This window comes from Phocoena sinus, chromosome 15, assembly GCF_008692025.1.
Source record: "Phocoena sinus isolate mPhoSin1 chromosome 15, mPhoSin1.pri, whole genome shotgun sequence".
Classification (NCBI taxonomy): Eukaryota; Metazoa; Chordata; class Mammalia; order Artiodactyla; family Phocoenidae; genus Phocoena; species Phocoena sinus.
The window spans coordinates 22,379,803-22,397,504 of record NC_045777.1 but is presented as its reverse complement, the minus strand read 5'-3'; the positions used below and the strand labels follow the sequence as shown (position 1 = coordinate 22,397,504).

Genomic DNA, 17,702 nt, shown 5'->3' with positions numbered 1-17,702 from the left:
TCTGTCCCTGCACCTAGGTGTTCCAGATGCTCTAGGGGGATATAGGGAAGTGGTCTCAGTGGGGTGTTTTGCTAAAAATCAAAGCTCTTTGGCTACTTCTTTGCTTGAGCCTTCCACTCCAGTTTTTCTTCAAATGGAAGTGCTGTTAGTGCCTCTCTGGGTTGAGCTTTATAACAGCAAAGTTGGCTCTGGTTCCAAGCCCTGTATGAGTTGTGAAGCTGTTTGCTCAGCAGAGCGCCCAAGAGCCAAAGTGGAGGATACCAGCTCTCTCCTTGGTGGTTTATTCAACTTGAAGGCCATTTGTTCCCCTCCCTCCCCCACCCCCCACCGTAGTTCACCCAGTTGCCTAGATTCAGTGACAAGCTATGGTGCTAAATATAATTCTGCCAATAGGCAGCTGTGTATTCAAAAGTAGGAGGTAATAATATGCTTATAGCCTTCGGTAGTCTTTTACATTTAGGGTTTTTTTTTTTTTTTTTTTAAGCAAAACAGAACACCCCTATTCAACCTGATAATTGAGGTTGTTGTCACAAAATAGTTATTATGGAGGCTGTTAAAAGGAATTACTTGATAGCTGTCTTTAATCTCTTTAAAATTTTTCTTCTTTGCCCTTGATTTGAGGTTCTCACACCTTGATAGTGCACTTCAGAAAAAATGCTGAAGCTCTCCTTCAATTATTTGCCCAGCCTTCTATCTCTATTCCTTGATCCTAACGTAGACTGTAAACCAGTGTATTTGGCAAGGATCTCTTTAAGCATTACATTCAAGCTTATCAAATATTTGGAAGTCTCACAGATATGTTTACACATTAAAAGTGCCTTGGGATTGCATAATTTGCACATTCAAACTTAGATTTTAAATTAAAAATTTAAATAAAAAATTTCCCTTGAGGTAGACTTTTAGCATGTTTTCTGTCTCTTTTGGAATTTTATGTTTATTTTAATCTAATTTTTAAAAATTTCTTGTTTACTAGCATTGGCTGGCCCCTCTTTGTGAAAATGTTTATAGGGAACATATAGAATTTAAGCAACGTAAGAGTTAAGATGGACTGGTTTGTGCTTGTAACAAACTCCAAATCTCAGTGGCTTAAAACAAGTTTCTTTTTTGCCCATGCAAGGTATCTTTAATGTGTCAGCTGGAGACTCTGCTTCACGTTGCCCTTACTCCAGGACCCAGGCTGAAGTAGCAAGCTCCTCTGTAGGTCGTCTATGTCCATGTCAGAGGAGAAGAGAATCACAAACCGACTCTTAAGCTTCCACTTGGAAGTGACACGCTTCTGGCCAGAGCCAGTCACATGGCCATACCTGACTCCAGGAGGGCAGGGAAGTACATTTCTGCCACGTGCTCAGAAGGAGAAGCAGAAGTACTTGGTGGATGGCAGAGATGACTGCCATAGCTTCTTAAATCTTCCTGGGCAGACCTATAGTCTGCTTGGCACAAACTTAAGTGTTGGCTGGGAAGTTGGACAGGAAGGTGCCTAAGAACGTGGACTCTAAGTCAGGATGCCTGAGCCTGAACCCTGGCTCTGCCTTACTAGCTATCTGAACTTGAGTGAATGGCTTCATTGCTCTAATCTTTAATTTCCTCATCTGAAATAGCACTACCTTAGAGTTGTGGTGAGGATTAAATGAGATAATCTTTAGAAGGCCAGTGTCTTTAACATAGTAAACACTCAATAAACATTAGCTGTCATTAGAATTGAGTACTTGTTGATATAAATTATTTGAAGGTTACTACTTAAGGAGTTTCTCCCTTATTTATTTTAAAGTACACATGAAGATACCTCCTTTTTTTCTTTTTGTTTCTTTTTTAATATATACCATTCATTCAAGGCCAAAGAAAGGAAGAAGGGATAAGAATCAAGGAGTTACTTTTAGGCCTCAAGATGGAAGAGGTAGAAATACTACTGGGATGGGTCAATTTTACTAAAATCATTGAAGACTCCTGTCCTAGGATTATTTTCATGCCTTTACTCACAAGTAAGAGAAAAATTTGGATATGTATATTAATTCCTGGTATACTCACCAGCTGACTTGGCGATTTTCTTCTGTGTTTCACCCTAGCTCAGAGTCAAGATTTCCACTGAAGTTGGCATCACAAATGTCGATCTCTCCACTGTGGATAAGGATCAGAGCATTGCACCCAAAACCACGCGGTAGGTGGGATGCCTCCTGGGTACAGGGAGAATCCAGGCTTGAGCTGGGAGGAGCATGCCTAGGCACCGAGCCCCTTCAGATGTCATTTCTGTGTCAGCAGTGACCCAGCTTGTACTCCAGTTGAAAGAGGCTGTCATTCCTCTGGCACTGCATCAGGGGTGCTGCTTGGCATCCAGACAAATTTGGGGGTTGTCTATATCAGTGATCAGTCCCTGAGCAAACTGTTTATTAACAGTCCACAGCGAGGTAAGGAGCTTACCTCAGAATGTGAGTCTGTGTCAGTCAGCTGTGTTACCAAGCACATTATTTAGTTCAGATGACAGTTCTTTTTAAAACAAGACTTTCTTTGGGTTTTTTTTTTTTCTTTTTTGGCCGCATTGCATGGCTTGTGGGATCTTAGGTCCCCAACCAGGGATCTAACCCTTACCTTTGATAATGAAAGTGCAGAATTTTAACCACTGGATCACTGGGGAATTCCCTAAAACAAGACTTTCTTAATGGAGGAAGCAGTGTATTAACTTATTTTCTGATGTCATCTCTTTATCTTCACAGTCTTGAACTTGCTTTTAGGGGCCTCATGTCAACTCTCTTTGGCCCACAGTGAGCCTGAAATCAGTTGTATGTCTCACAGGTCCTTAGAAGTGAGATGGCAGATACCCAGCGCTAGGGCTGTGAGTCCCTTTCTCAAGTCCATGGAGGGCATCACTGATCAGTCACAGCATTTGTTCCTGCTGAACTCAGAATCTCTTTTTTTTTTGGCCACACCATGTGGCGTGTGGGATCTTAGTTCCCCGACCAAGGATCGAACCCGTGCCCCTTGCATTGGGAGCACAGAGTCTTAACCACTGGACTTCCAGGAAAGTATTTCAGAATGTTTTTTAACACAGACTTCTAGGTAACCATTAGTAATTGATCAGAGTTGGGTCAGAACATTGTATGAAGCCATTTCTCAGCTCTCTCCCAGATCCTCATTGGGTGCGGGGGGAGGGGGCATCTAGACATCTGGGTGTAGTTCAGACCCCAAATTTACTCAACTGGGGTGGCTATAGAGGCCAAAGAAAGTAGGGGAACCTTCGAGGCTGTTTTGAAGATGGGATATTAGCCAGAGACTACAAGCTAAGCATTCATTCATTCCTTTTAAGTCATGTGGAAGGGCTAGGCTTTCTGCCTCTGGCTTGGATATTTTTATAGTGGAAATGAGAGCACTGTTGAGAATCCACTGAAATAATGTCTGTAAGAATGCTTTGCAAAGTTTAATACTCTACATAGATAAAGAGTTGATATTAAGAGTTGGTAAATAAATATAAAGCCTAAGCATGAAACGTGGCCCTTGTGAGCTCTGTAATCATTTGGCTTGTTTTTTAATCCCCTAGCCATCTTAATCTAAAGTCCCAGGAGATAGCTGTGAAAAGAACAGTTTTCTCATCAAGCCTGCCTTTTGAGAGAATGACTTTTTAAAGCTCAATTTCAGGCAGAAAAATAAATTGAAACGGTGTCCAGGAAAAAAAATGCAGCATTAAAAAAAGGAAAAAACTGTACATACCCTTCTGTCCTTTGTGTCTCCTACCTCCTAGTCTCCCGACCCTGCTCACATATGCTGCTAACGTCGATCCTGTGATTTTTTTTTTTTCTCCTTGTGGTTTTGCCAGCGCCCTCCAGTCCGCCTGTGAGCTTGCATGGGGACACGTGAGCCCCATTGGTGCCTGACTTGGTTGAGTTGATATCCTTAGGTCCTTGAAGTGAAAGCCTGGAGCATCTGCGCATAGCATTTTCCCCAGACCCTGATGAAAGTTTATTCTGTGCTTTTCTCAGTCCTGGCTTTATCAATCCAATTTGCCCTCAGGCCACAGACAGTTCTCCACTCTGTCCACAACAGAAAAGTGTTACAATTGGGAGAGGGAGGATTAGGCAGTGAAGTGAAGTTTGTATTCTTCTCTCTTGTCTCAGAGATCTGCAGATCCTCCTCTCTGAAAACTTACCTTATAAATGTCTCTTTCAGGGTGACCTACCCAGCCAAAGCCAAGGGCACATTCATCGCAGACAGCCACCAGAACTTTGCTTTATTCTTCCAGCTGGTAGATGTGAACACTGGTGCTGAACTCACCCCTCACCAGGTCAGGAAAGAGCGCAGACGGTTCTCTTGGCCTGAAACATTGATGTACACGATAGTTGTTGACGTGGTATATAACACTGAGTCGAGAAAATTCCGAATTCCTGCTTTCAAATCTTCACTCTGAACCCTGACAATCCATCGGGTTCTCCCACATGACACTCTGCCCCTCTTATACTGGTTGTAACCCTGAACCTGGAATGCACTCTTCTTTTAAAGAGATTAGCTGGCATAGAAAAGATATATTTAAGGAAGATTAGCACTTAATTGAGGCTTTTTTCTTTCTGACTAAAAAACATATATTAAAATAATTTTGAAAAAAGGAAAACCTAGGAAGTGAGCCCAAAGTATGCTTTTGTTCTGGCCAAAGCAGATTTTGTAGGAATCTGAAAACTAGCACTTTTTAACTCGTGCCTCCTTCATGTTATGAAACCAATAGGCTTCATTTCTGTTTTCCATATATACCATAATGATAATTATTATTTAAAAGATTTTCAAACCGTATCTTTTCCCCAGAGAGTCTGATATGGCCCTTGTCCTCTCAGACACCTCCTTTCCTGCCTCTGTCATCCCACTTGATTGAGAATAACTGCTCTGAGCCCTGCACCATCCACGGTTGTATTGTAAAGGGAAGTTCAGAGAAGTACTTTGAACGTGGAAAGATAGGAAAGAACGTGGGACCTAGTGGCCTTGGTTTAGGTGCTTTGTAGCAGTACTTTAGCAAGAGCTAGCGGACTTGTGTCCATGCTGAGGGGCAGCTTCAAAACAGACCATGGAGGTGAGTGGACTCAACTTGGAAACCTTTTTGCTTTCTGTTTCTTGTAGCTGCAGCTACTGTGCTTGTGCCCAGGCCCAGAGTGGCTGCCGCCAGCACTGCCTTCCCGGCCCTTCTCTGCTTCTCCTCCCTCCACACCCAAGCTCCAGAGAGCTCGGTCAGGCCACTTAGCCACGACTAACTTTTCAGCCCCTTAGCACTTCCCAGCTCCTTCTCAGAATGACATCTGCCAGTGAAACAGCACAAGGGACGACAGAATATGAAGAGAAGTAATTACAAGACAAAATTGGTGGGATTAGGGTTAGGGCAGGAAGGGTTAGTGAGGAAGTATAACTTTAACTGAATACTCCTCATCTCATCCAAGATTCTGTTTTGGAAACCCTGGCTTACAGACCTCCTAGGTAGAGATGACATTTTGTAGATGAGCCTGGCTGCTGCCTGTGCTTGGCTGTGACAGGAGGAATATCAGGTATCCAGGCTTCTAAATCCCATTCTTGGCCAAGACTGCTGGAGTCAGGAGGCTTCACAGCTCTGGGCCTCTTTCCCTAAATACTTTGATGGTGGTTCTTTGTTGCCCAGGTGTAAAGTAACAAATGAGATTTATGTTTTTTCTGTGGATCCAGCACTAGCTGTGTGACCATGGCAACTCATTTAAACTCCATGTCTCATGATCTGTGAAATGGAACCGATCTACCTGCTTTGTTGAATTCTTTATTTTGAAACACTTGAAAGAAAAGCTGAGTGGATATTAAGTTTTGCTGCAGTTCTAATTTGCAGAAACCTTAGTTTCTTAGGCCATTGGGGGGATAAGGTGATTAGACTCATACCATCATTGATAAATGTTTGTTGACTAGCTAGTATATAGTGGGTCCTACGCTAAATGCTTTGCCTACATTATTGTGACTCTTGACATAGATATACCACATGTAGAAGTTAATCTTTCTATCTTAAAGATGCAGAAATCAAGGCTCAAGGAGGTTAAGTAACCTGCTCAGCCAATTAGTAGTGTAACCAAATCTGTTTGTCTTCAAGCTAGGCTCTCTCTGACACTGGGCTGCTTTGCTCGATTAGAACTCTGCCTTGCTATCAATCCCCAAGCCTTCTCTCCTAAATCTTTAGCTGGAGGCACTAGGAAATTGAAAATGAGCTTCTTAAAGTTCCACCTCATTTCCCTTCTTTTCACCCTCTGGTGAAGAAGTTAATTGGGCAGCAAAGTGGCCAAAAGGCTGGCAGAAAGAAGAAATTACAGCAACAGCAAAGGGCTTAAATCATCCACAAACTGGGCATTCGGCCTACAAGTCGTTGAGAATTGGCTGGACCCCTAAGTTAAATTTCTTATACTAGCAAAAAGTCATCTCTGATCTCTGAGCTAGTAAGCAGGGTGGGACGGCCACTCCTCCTGCTTTCTCGGGCAGGCCTGGCAGATCCCAGAGCTCCCACTGCGATGAAAGAACTGACAGCCTGCTGCCTTGTTGATTTGATGTTGGGCCCGGAGGGAGTTTTGAAATTATCAGATGAAAGGTTGCGTTATTGTTCTATCCAGACATTTGTCCGACTCCATAACCAGAAGACTGGCCAGGAGGTGGTATTTGTTGCGGAGCCGGACAGCAAGAACGTGTACAAGTTTGAACTGGATACCTCTGAGAGAAAGCTCGAATTTGACTCTGCGTCCGGCACCTACACTCTCTACCTGATCATCGGAGATGCTACTTTGAAGAACCCAATCCTGTGGAATGTGGTATGTGCCTCCATGTATCTTGACCCAGGCAAGAGTGGCTGTGCTGCAGTCAGACACAGACAGCTCCTCTCCAGAGCATGGGCTCCCTACCCTGGCCTCGCCCTGCCACCCAGGGCGCACGCATTGTGAGGTGAGGGGCTGTGTGCTGTCCCCATTAGTAGTCTTGGGGCATGCACATGGCCTGGCACGTCTTAGGGGTTGAATAGTGATTGAGGGAATGATTGATGCATAGATTTGTCCTCATGGGTTCTAGCAAATTTCTATAAAAGTTGTAGTAGAAGAAGGTTTTCATAATACAGCAAAGCACTATGGGGGGGAGTACATAGATATGAGATAAAGGCTTTGAGATATGGCTTGGCCTCACAGTGTGGGCCAGGGAGGGGCCTAAGATTTGAAATCCAATTCCAATTCAGGATGGTGTGGGACAGTGAATTGTGGGATATGCAAAATGCTAATTAACTAATAACCAACAACTACAAGGTGTATTAATAGTTTACATAGTGTGTTTCACTTACGTAACTCACTTTTGACTGGTATGTTAAGAGAAAGCTTGAAAGACATGGCATTTGAACTAGGGAAGAATTGCAGGGGTTTATCAGAATAGTATCTGGGGGACTATAGATTGATTGCTGGGGGAACAGCCTCCAGAAAAGCTTGAGGTGCTTTCAGTGAGATATGAGTTGGGTCCATTTTGCTGGAGCACCTGAATCTGGTCCAGAGCAGTAGGCGGTGAGGTTGGAAAGGTAGCAGAGGCCAAACTGCAGGCCTTGAGTGGTTGGCTCCCTTTGCAAGACAAAGGGGCAGCTGCATTTTCTTATGTTGTATTCAAAGCTCCTTTTCTTCTCTTGGACTTTGGGCTGCTTTTTGTATGAGAGCACATTTTCATCTTTTTTTTTTTTTGGGGGGGGGCGCGCGTCTGAGACTAAATTACACTTCCTAGGGACATGGAGCAGTTTCTGATTGCAGCTGTAACAGCCTGAGTACCAGCTGGGATTTTTGTATTAGGCAGCTCTGTGGGGCTCACCAGACCAGTAGAAAATTGGAACTCTTGCTCTAAAAAGCATTTTCAACAAATGCTTATTTTGTTCTTGAAATTTTTACTGCCTCAGTTTGTCGGCTAATGGATCAGAAGTGATTGGACTGCTTGGAGCTTTTTTCAGTTATGGTCCTGGACGTGAGTTAGGAGATACTGTCCTGATGAGTTTCGCCTCCTTCTCTGCCCCTGTGCCTTTAATGGATGCATTTATTTTTTTAGGCTGATGTGGTCATCAGATTCCCTGAAGAAGATGCTCCGTCGACTGTCCTGTCCAAGAACCTTTTCACCCCCAAACAGGAAATTCAGGTAGATCCCAAAAGGGTTCTTCACTAAACATTGAAGAGAAATGTGAAGTGGACACAGTGAGAGAGGGCAGCAGACCCCTGGACACTGGCTGTGGTCCCTTCTTTAACCTGTTTATATGATGTTTTATAGTTTGGTCTTTGCCATCCTGTGGATCAGTCAGGGCAAATATCAGCCCCATCCTAGTGCTGAAAAAACAGGCTTAAGCTGCCCACTGACCAGCTCCCAGAAAACAGAGAGTTGGAGACAAAATCAGAACCTGAATCTGTTTTTCCTAAACATGCAGGAGGTTTAGCCCTCAGATCACTGCTTGATACTACAGCACAGATGGGTTTGGCTTTGTTCCTCTCTGCTCCTGCATAGACCAGGGGCCCACAGGTGGACAACTCAACTGGAGAACAGGGCTTTCCTCTCCTAGGCAAGCCCTTCCTCTCTCCTGGAACTCACTTTCCTTGCATACAAATATTAGCAATCCCTGCCCAGCCCAGCCCATAGGACTGTTATGAGGATCAAAATAGTTCACAGATAAGAAAAGCTTTGAAAAGTTTCTGAAGCAGTTCACAAAATAAACAATAATTATTAAACAGTTTGAGCACTGGTTAAAGAAACTGAGGTAGAGCCACTCGGTGGACTGTTTGCAATCGTGAGAAATGATCATACTGCAGTAACAGGGAAATCCCCATTTGAATTAATGTTGAAGTGTTCCAAGCAGACCACTTACTCTTATTTCACTGTTAGAAAAAGGACAAGGGCCCAAAAGCTAGAGTAGTAGGATTTCTTTTTTAAAATCCTCCTAATGTTGCTATAGCATCGTTTAAGAATGTCAAATGCAGTTAAATAGTGGAAGGTATAAGCATGATGACAGAGGGTGCTGACTGATTTATAGGGTGGAGTAGGCAGCCGTGACTGCCACAGGCAATGTTAGAAGTCCCTTCATGACAGTGGCAGCAAAGAGGAGCTGAGGTTAAAAAGTTGGGAACAGGAGTCTCAGGTGGAGGAGCTGCCTTGTTATGGAGCTGGGTTGGCTGGACACTGGCAAGCAAGAAAATTTTAAATTATTATACGCCAGTTAGCTAATTTAAGTTGGTTAGCAAAATATGATAGTGCTACCCTAGGAACCCAGAAGCATTATGAAATCCAGAGTCCTGCCTTGGGTGTGTCACCCCAGCCATCCAGATACCCGGGCACCGTCTTCGATACTAGGCAAATGTTGCTTGATAGGTTGCATTCTCCAACCTCTAAATGGCAATATGTCTTGGAGGGAAAAAGAGGGTTGGTCAGGAGTAGTGAACTGGTGTAGTGTCTTTGGAAGCAGGCCTCTGGAAGCAGAAGCCCCTGTTGGGAAGAGGCGAAAGGCTAAGTGGCCACTCACGGCCAGGAAGTTTCAGCCTCTGGGAGGCATTTCCTCTTCTTGACTGTCATTGGCATTTGGTTCCTAGTACATATACATGGCAGCCCCTGCTGGGAAGAGCACATTTTAAAATATTCCTGGCCTGTCTTCTTTTGGCAGCACCTGTTCCGCGAGCCGGAGAAGAGGCCCCCCACGGTGGTGTCCAATACATTCACCGCCCTGATCCTCTCGCCCTTGCTCCTGCTCTTTGCTCTGGTGAGTAGCTGTAATTAGCATGGGCAGCGTGTGTCTGGCGCCAGACTCAGCAGATGTAGCTGTTCCAAAGGAGGCTTTGTGCTCTGGCCTCAGCACAGCTCCAGAGGGGTCCAGCAGCTGTGACCCAAACCGATGGTCAAAAAATTTTAGAATAACTAAAATTCCCCATTATGGGGGAGCAGCCAGAAAAACTGATCCATTATCAAGGGGCATGAGAAAGTACCCAGTAACCGTTAAAAATGGTGAAAGTGTATAGACGGGGATGCTCTGTAGGAACGTTCAGATGAGGTCAAGTGTGAAAAAAGCAAGACCGGATGCTAATAGCTATAGAAAAAGTGAGTACAGAGGCTGCGCATTTCAGCACTGTTTGGAGCATAAAACTATAAACAACCTAAAGTCCTCATAAAAGCAAGTGTTAAATAAATTATGTACATCCATACAATGGAATAATATGCAGCTCATTAAAAGAATGGATAGGGCTTCCCTGGCGTCGCAGTGGTTGAGAGTCCACCTGCTGATGCAGGGGACACGGGTTCGTGCCCCGGTCCGGGAAGATCCCACATGCCGCGGAGCGGCTGGGCCCATGAGCCATGGCCGCTGAGCCTGCGCGTCCGGAGCCTGTGCTCCGCAACGGGAGAGGCCACGACAGTGAGAGGCCCACGTACCGCAAAAAAAAAAAAAAAAAAAAAAAAGAATGGATAGATTTATGTACTTGACAACTGATATGACGAGGTTGCCAAGATGTTCTGTTGAGTGAAGGCGGCAAGGGGTAGGATAGTATGTTCAGTACAGTGCTCTATGTTTAAACACCTTAAAAAGGCATCATCTATTAGTGTTGGTCGCCTCTAAGGAGGGGGGCCTTTTAGGGAGTATAGAAGAAGGACATTTTTACCTCTTATACTTTAATGTACAGTTTGAATTTTTTTTTTTTTTGCGGTACGCGGGCCTCTCACTGTTGTGGCCTCTCCCGTTGCGGAGCACAGGCTCCGGACGCGCAGGCCCAGCAGCCATGGCTCACGGGCCCAGCCGCTCCGCGGCATGTGGGATCTTCCCGGACCGGGGCACGAACCTGTGTCCCCTGCAACGGCAGGCGGAGTCTCAACCACTGCACCACCAGGGAAGCCCTCCCTTGTCTCTTATTAAAAAATTATAAACATAGATGTAAATCCTCAAAGTTCAGAGAATTTTGAGAACTGTCTGGAAAACTCATTAGATCTTACTTTTGGAAAGTTGCTTGTGTTCCTAATTCATTCATTGATTTTAATAAAAGAATTATTGGTCAATCTAAATCTGGAAGGCATGCCACAAGCTTTCAGAAACCAGACCTAGGATATGGGCACCTGTTCTTTTGAGTGATCAGAATTTCAAAAAGCATGGAACCCACAGCAAGAGCGTGTGCATCCTCCCAACTGCTGGTGGGTTTATCTCACCAATACTTAGAGAAATTAGCAGGGCTGCCAGTTACTTCATCACAAATACAGTTTCTGACCTTTCAGCCCCATGGTTTCACCTGTTTTAAAATAGAAAAGTTTGCTGTCATTACAAATGATGTTCAGGTTTGAGTTACCCAAGCGCATTTGAGAGCAGGTGTTGGAATGCCTTTCTAAAGAGAACAGTTTTTTCTGAGGACTTATAATAGGGTGGTCGTCACTTGGAAAAATTCCCTGTTCTTCAGGTACGCATGAACTTTTAAGCCCTTAGGGCTGTTTATTGGATTAGCATTGGCATGGCATGTATTGCCTCCCTTTCAAGTTCTAATGTCTTTTTAATTTATTTCTCCCCATCGTTCAGTGGATCCGGATTGGTGCCAATGTCTCCAACTTCACTTTTGCTCCTAGCACGATTATCTTTCACCTGGGACATGCTGGTAAGCACCCCAGGCTGCTAATTCCGTTTAACCTCCTTTGACATTTTGCCTGCCCTCGCAAAAGCCCTGTTAAGTAGACCCACAGCCTATTAACTATAATGACTTAATAGCATAACATTTCCCTCTTCCTCCTGGCCTTTTACGACAGTTAATATGATGATAAACCTGTTTGGCCCATCAACTTAGAACAGCTGTCATTATATTGGGTTTCATTGTACTAGGCTACCGTTGGCAGGCCGTTTTACCCTCATTTAATAACTCTGTTCATTTCCAGAGATTACTCACTTATCGTATCTTTACATTGAGCCATCTTCCTGAGTGAACAGCATTAATGCAGTTTCCAAAGGTTATCTTCCCCCAACGTATTGATCTTCACATTTGCTAGCGGCTGTGTCTGGACTGTAGTAGAAAACAGTCCCTTCCACAGTCAGACATGCTGTCCTGCATTGTTCTGTTGAAAACTTAGGACCTAACTGTTACAAGACAGTAAATTCACAAATCAGTTAGGCGTTCCAGAAACTTTCGATACTATTGAATTGGTGACCCTTGCATTTCACTGAGACATTAATATTCTTTTCTGATTTCTTTGACTCTTTCAGGAGTCACCCTTTTTGTGTCCATAGTGTGCTGATTCTGTAGGGGTCCACAGACGAATCCCTTGAAACGCTAGGCAAATGTGTATCTCTGTTTTCCTGGGGAAAGAGAGAGTCTGTAACTTTGATCAAAATTCTGACAGTGGTCCATGACCTCAGAAAGGGCTAAGAACCCCTGCTGTAGTTCATCTGTCATCCTTCTGGACAGAATTGACAGGAAGACCTTTCTCTCCAGCCCAGTTAACTGAATTTGAGTGATAGCCCTCCCAGGTCAGTCTGAGAACAAAACCTGAATATAAATTTGTTTAGAGCCATGACTATTTTTGCCAGAGTGGTCTTTGTGTACATTCCCTCATTTGATTCTCATCACAACCCTGATGGGGGTGACCAGGGTAGGAATTATGCTCCTTGTTTGATGGGTGAGAGAATTTAGGCTCAGAGAAATTAAGTGGCTGCGAAGGGCAGAGCCTGGGCCAGAACCCAGGGTCCTCAGTGCCCAGACCTGAGCCCTTTTGACTAAACCTTCCTCCTCTGTCCTCCTTGCTTCCTTCCTAGTCACAGTGGCAAATTAGCCCTAAAAATTTTTTTAATGAAAAGAAAAATGATTCATTTCTTTAATCCTATGGGCTTTCATTCAGAATTTTAAAAATCAACTGAATCCCAAATATAACATGACATAACTTAAAAAACAAACAACAACAAAACCTGCGTTAAAGAACAAAGATGCGAGCTGGAATATGGAACCAAGTTGCTGAGATCTGGTTTTTACCTGTGGATTTCTTGGTAGCCAAGGCTGAGAAGCAAGTATATTGAGCTGTTTATTTTCTGGCATCAGATAAAGGGAATAAAACATGCTGGTCTATAAATACAGACCTCTTAGGATCTGCAGTTACTGGCTTCTAACTGTCCTCTGCCCAGGGCAATGTCACTGTTTGACTTAATTGGCTATCATGACGCCTGTTCTCGTAGCTATGCTGGGGCTCATGTATGTCTACTGGACGCAACTCAACATGTTCCAGACCCTGAAGTACCTGGCCATCTTGGGCAGTGTGACGTTTCTGGCTGGCAATCGCATGCTGGCCCAGCAAGCAATCAAGAGGTAAGGTTGGGGGCGGGCCAGGGACCCAGAGTGGGATTAGAAATACTGTTGTCAGCTCTGTCCACCCAGCTCTTTGAACAGCGGTATGTGGCAAAATGATTCATGTCCTTAGGGGCCAGTGTGACACCTTAATCCAGCCCGATACAGAAGCCTTTTAAATCAGAAAAGAGCCTTGGTGATAAGTTTTAAATACGTTAAAACCACAACAGTTTATGCCCCGGCACATTGAAACAAGAGAAGAAAATAATTGCTTTATGAAGATTAAAATGGGTTAGGACGGGGGCAGATGGTGGTGGTTAGCGTGCTGGCTGTGTAACAGTTTTCTCCTCTGCTTCCGCAGAAAACCCTTTTCTGCCCTCCTCCCGCACCCCCGAGGAGGACTCTTCTGTAACCACCACAGCCTCCCGGAGCTCTTCCTCCTAAGTATGAGGTCCATGATCTTCCCCCCAGAAACCGCATCGGGCTTTACAGAGGCCCCCAGCAGGGAGCACTGCTCAGTGGCCTGCATCACGTCCCCAAGAACCAGACAAACTTAGGTTCACACAAATGGTCAGGTCCCCCGCAATGGCAGCTTGCTGGCAGCTTGACTTTAGAACCTGGCTTAGAAGCAAATTTAAATGTCACATAGGTATTTCTCATTGATATAACTTTATTAGAACTTGGGTGATTTCAGCCACATAAAGGTCAATAAGAAAAGGTCAGAATTGCTTTCACCTTTGGAAGTTCACAATTTCAGACGTGCCCTACTTTCTCCTCTCCAGGACTTTTGGTGGAAGAATGTAACACGATAGTGTTAGCCCCCCACCCCCGTGCGGCTGCCGGTTAAGTTGGTCAAATCAGAGAGAGGCTTGCTCAGAGACTGTTATGGGCGGGAGAGCCCCACGTCTCCTCCCTGCCTGAGACTCCATGGAGCTCTCTGAGTGCCTCACCGTGGATACCGGCCCCAGCGTGCTCCCTGCCCCGCCTGTGGCCGTCCAGATTCCGCTAGAGCTTCCCTTAGCACCAGCAGTGGCCACTGGCTCACTTCTCTGCCCCTCCAGCAGCCTGAAGTTGGCGGCTCTGCACTGCGACTGAGAAAGAGCCAGGACTCAGCTGTTTTCTCTGAGCAGAGCCCTGTTGCCTCAGAGCAGCCCGTTCAGGCCCCAGGGAGCCAAAAGGCTGTCCTCTGCTGAGTTCAGTCTTTTCTGGAAGTTGCCCACACAAGATGAACAAGATTAAGGAGAGATGGGAGTGGAAACCGTTTGATTTAGATCCTGCTCAGCGGGAGTTCCTAGTCTGGAAGGCTAACATTGTGTACACTTTCTGGGGAGGAAGACCATGGTTCTCATCCCACCCTCCATTCTATACAGAAAGTCACAGCCCACTCTGTTGCCGTCTTCCTGAGTCCTAGAGCAAGCTCTGCCCCTGGGGAAAACGATGACTCTAACAGAAGCTCTGGTCGGGTGTTTGCCATTTCTTTCCTCAGCTTATTTCTCTTCTTACTGTCCTTTCTTGACTCTCAAACCCTCTTTCCTTTGGCAGGATCGCTGCAGAGCAGAGCAGTAGATTGGCAAAATATAGGACACTACGGTAAAGATGAAGGGCGACTCATCCCAGGAGCAGGGCCCCTTTCCATCTTGCCCACCTCATGCATGTCAGTTATTTATCTGATTTTCAGCACACTTGTTCCTCCCCATCCCTCCCTAAGCCGAAGCTGAATTCTGAGGCCATTTCCCCACTTCCTGGACCAAGCTGTAACTGGACCAGGGCAAAAGCCAAAGCCCCCTGAGTTAGCCCAGCTGATGGTAACTGCAGCAGAGCAGCTCTGACCTGGCTTTGACTGTAAGGCTCCATCCTCCCGTGTGTCCCACAGGGTACTTTATAGACACAGCCCCTCTCTGTGTTCAGAGGAGAACAGAGTTGAGGATAGACAGATTCAACCTTGGACTTCTTAAAAGGGGACACCCCCCCCCATTCAGGACATCTAAATTCATTAAATGATGGTCCCATGGCAAATCCTGGCACACCTTGTCACTGTTCTAGGCCTTTTTGTGATATTAACCTCTGATTGGGCCAAACAGTGTGGTTTGGTGAGACACTAAATTTTGAAGACTGATGGCCACAGATCAAAGCCAGCATCATCAAAACCCAGGTTCCTAGAGCTCAGGATATATGGTTCAGGGCAGCTCCCTGTGTGACTAAAATGTCAAGTGAAATATCACCCGTTCTCCATTGTGTCCAGTCCTAGGATGAGGATGGGAGTGGAGGAAGGTGAAGGGAGGGAAGGAGAAGAGAGTGTCTGATGCTTCACTGATCAGCTCCTTTAGACCAAGGATTGGCAGAAGTTTTCTAGAAAGAGCCAGATAGTACTTAGGCTTTGCAGGCCATACGGTCTCTGTTACAACTACTCAGCTCTGCCACTATACTGTGAGAGCAGCCATAGACCACGTAAACAAACCCGCTGGCCATGTTCCAATGAAACTTTGTTTACAGAAGCAGGTGGTGGGCTGCATCTGGCCCGTGGGGCACAGTTTGTTGACCCCTGTACTAGACCAACAAAGAGGAGGGAGGTATTTGAGTTTTCAAGTCATGTTCCCTCTCGTCCTTTGCCATGGAAATGGCTTTCCCTGCCAAAGCAACAAAGCCGTCTAATTTTCACTCCTCTGAAAATAGGAGAAATCAACAAAAGCATAGAATGTAGAGCCTTTTTCACTGATGTGTGAACATAAGCTGGAACATCTAGTTCTCAACACAGGCTTGCTCAGAGACGACTTGCTCAGAAAGCGACTACATTTGTTTTGGTTTTGTTTTTTCAGGATTAATTCATATACAGTAAAATTCACCCTTGTTAGTGTACAATTCTGTGAATCTTGAAAGATGTAGTAGACAGTCTTGTAAACACTACCTCAGCCAAGGTACAAACTTATTTCCACACTCCAGTGAGCTCCTATGTCTCTTTGTGGTCTGTCCCTTCTCCCCACCCACCATTCCTTAGCCTTATCCATTTGGTTTTGTCCTGAATTACAGTTGCTCTCGCTGAGATTTGTTTTCAGAACTAGTCCTTTCTGCTAAGTATTGAGCTCTTTAAAATTAACTGGATTCGTTTTGTTTTTCTTGATTTTTAGATAGTCTGCCCCCCCCGGCCCCGCTTCCCTCAAACCATACTGCTTGAGAAAGAGGAAAATCACTTGATCATTTGGACATTTGGGACTTCCTGAGGTTGGGACCTTGTCTTTTAGGGGAAAGTCCCTAGTAGCCAAGTGTTTTTGATCTGAGAACAGGTATTGATTTAATCAGGCGTAACAGAGGGCTAATTTCGTAGCTAAGATGGAGGCTTGTGGGTCACCACCCTTTCTGCTGTTCTTATTTCATAATTAACGCTGTCCTCTCTGCATGAATGTTTCGAAACACACATACTTTTTTTTTCTTTTTTGGCCGCCCCGCGTGGCTTGTGGGATCTTAGTTCCCCGACCAGGGATCGAATCTGTGCCCCCTGCAGTGGAAACTCGGAGTCCTAACTACTGGACCGCCAGGGAATTCCTGGAACACACACCTGGGAACCTCTGAATGCTGGCAGAGAATTAGGCGCACTCACTTTGGCCCTCACGATGAGTTCCATGCTTGTGCATGCGTGCCCCTTGGAACTGTTGATTAATTGGTTTGGAGCCTGCCATTCTGCAAGACCGCCTTGTCATCACATCAGCCCTCACCACCGGGGACAGCTGCCTGCTGAGGACGGCATGTGTGTGAGCACCTTGCTTCTGCTCACCAGAACCATCTGAATCACTTACTTGGTGCTGTCATCCTCTGGCTGCACAGTGTCTGTCCAGATAGTCATTTCCCTTCTTGTGTTTCCCCGTCACTTCCTGGAGTCTAGTGGGGGCAGCTGTGGAGAAAGAAGGAATAAAGAGAGTTAGTGTTTTTATCCCCTCAAACTTTTTCTGTGAGCCGAGTCCAGTTTTTGAGAATCATTCTTTCTTAAGTTTAGACATCGAGTCTGATCACTGACAAGAACATGACCACACGATAGGAATATGGTGCAGATTTCTTTACCGAAAGGTCAGAATGTCATCTTCCAAGCTATGTGAGGGCATATGTTGTTTGGCAGACCTGGAGTCCGGGAAATTGAAGACGAGCATTCTTCTATTCATCTAGTTGAAATGTACAGTGTCTTTTTGGCCTTGTACTGTGAGAGGTGTGCCTGGAATTACCTCATCTTGTGTTTTCACATACCACACTTACTTAGGTATCATCAGGTGTATTTCATTGTTTGTTTAAGATGTTGTCAGCTTCAGTTCGAGCTATCTGTCTTATAGTCTTTTGTGAAATGGGATGGGGCATAAATAAATAGAATTAATAGATGAATGAAAAAAAATAGATGAATGATTGTTCCCTTATAAATGGGATCTCCTAGTACCTTGGTCTCTCTGTTGTCACCAG

The 17,702-nt window shown here is 45.0% G+C and overlaps 1 protein-coding gene across 12 annotated transcripts in view; it reads left to right on the top strand.

Annotated features, from left to right (window-relative positions):
• RPN2 (ribophorin II) overlaps positions 1–17,702 on the top strand; it is a 55,494-nt gene that overhangs the window by 37,419 nt on the left and 373 nt on the right. For 6 of the 12 annotated variants that reach the window (XM_032606755.1, XM_032606756.1, XM_032606758.1 and 3 more), the window contains 7 exons: positions 2,064–2,155; positions 4,156–4,270; positions 6,585–6,779; positions 8,035–8,121; positions 9,629–9,724; positions 11,516–11,591; positions 13,154–13,283. In XM_032606755.1, the coding sequence (XP_032462646.1) occupies positions 2,064–2,155; positions 4,156–4,270; positions 6,585–6,779; positions 8,035–8,121; positions 9,629–9,724; positions 11,516–11,591; positions 13,154–13,283 (791 nt within the window). Of the gene's footprint in view, positions 1–2,063; positions 2,156–4,155; positions 4,271–6,584; positions 6,780–8,034; positions 8,122–9,628; positions 9,725–11,515; positions 11,592–13,153; positions 13,284–13,623; positions 13,707–14,804; positions 14,917–16,387; positions 16,544–17,702 lie in introns of all 12 variants that reach the window. The other 6 variants (XM_032606762.1, XM_032606757.1, XM_032606754.1 and 3 more) reach the window with 4 other exon arrangements.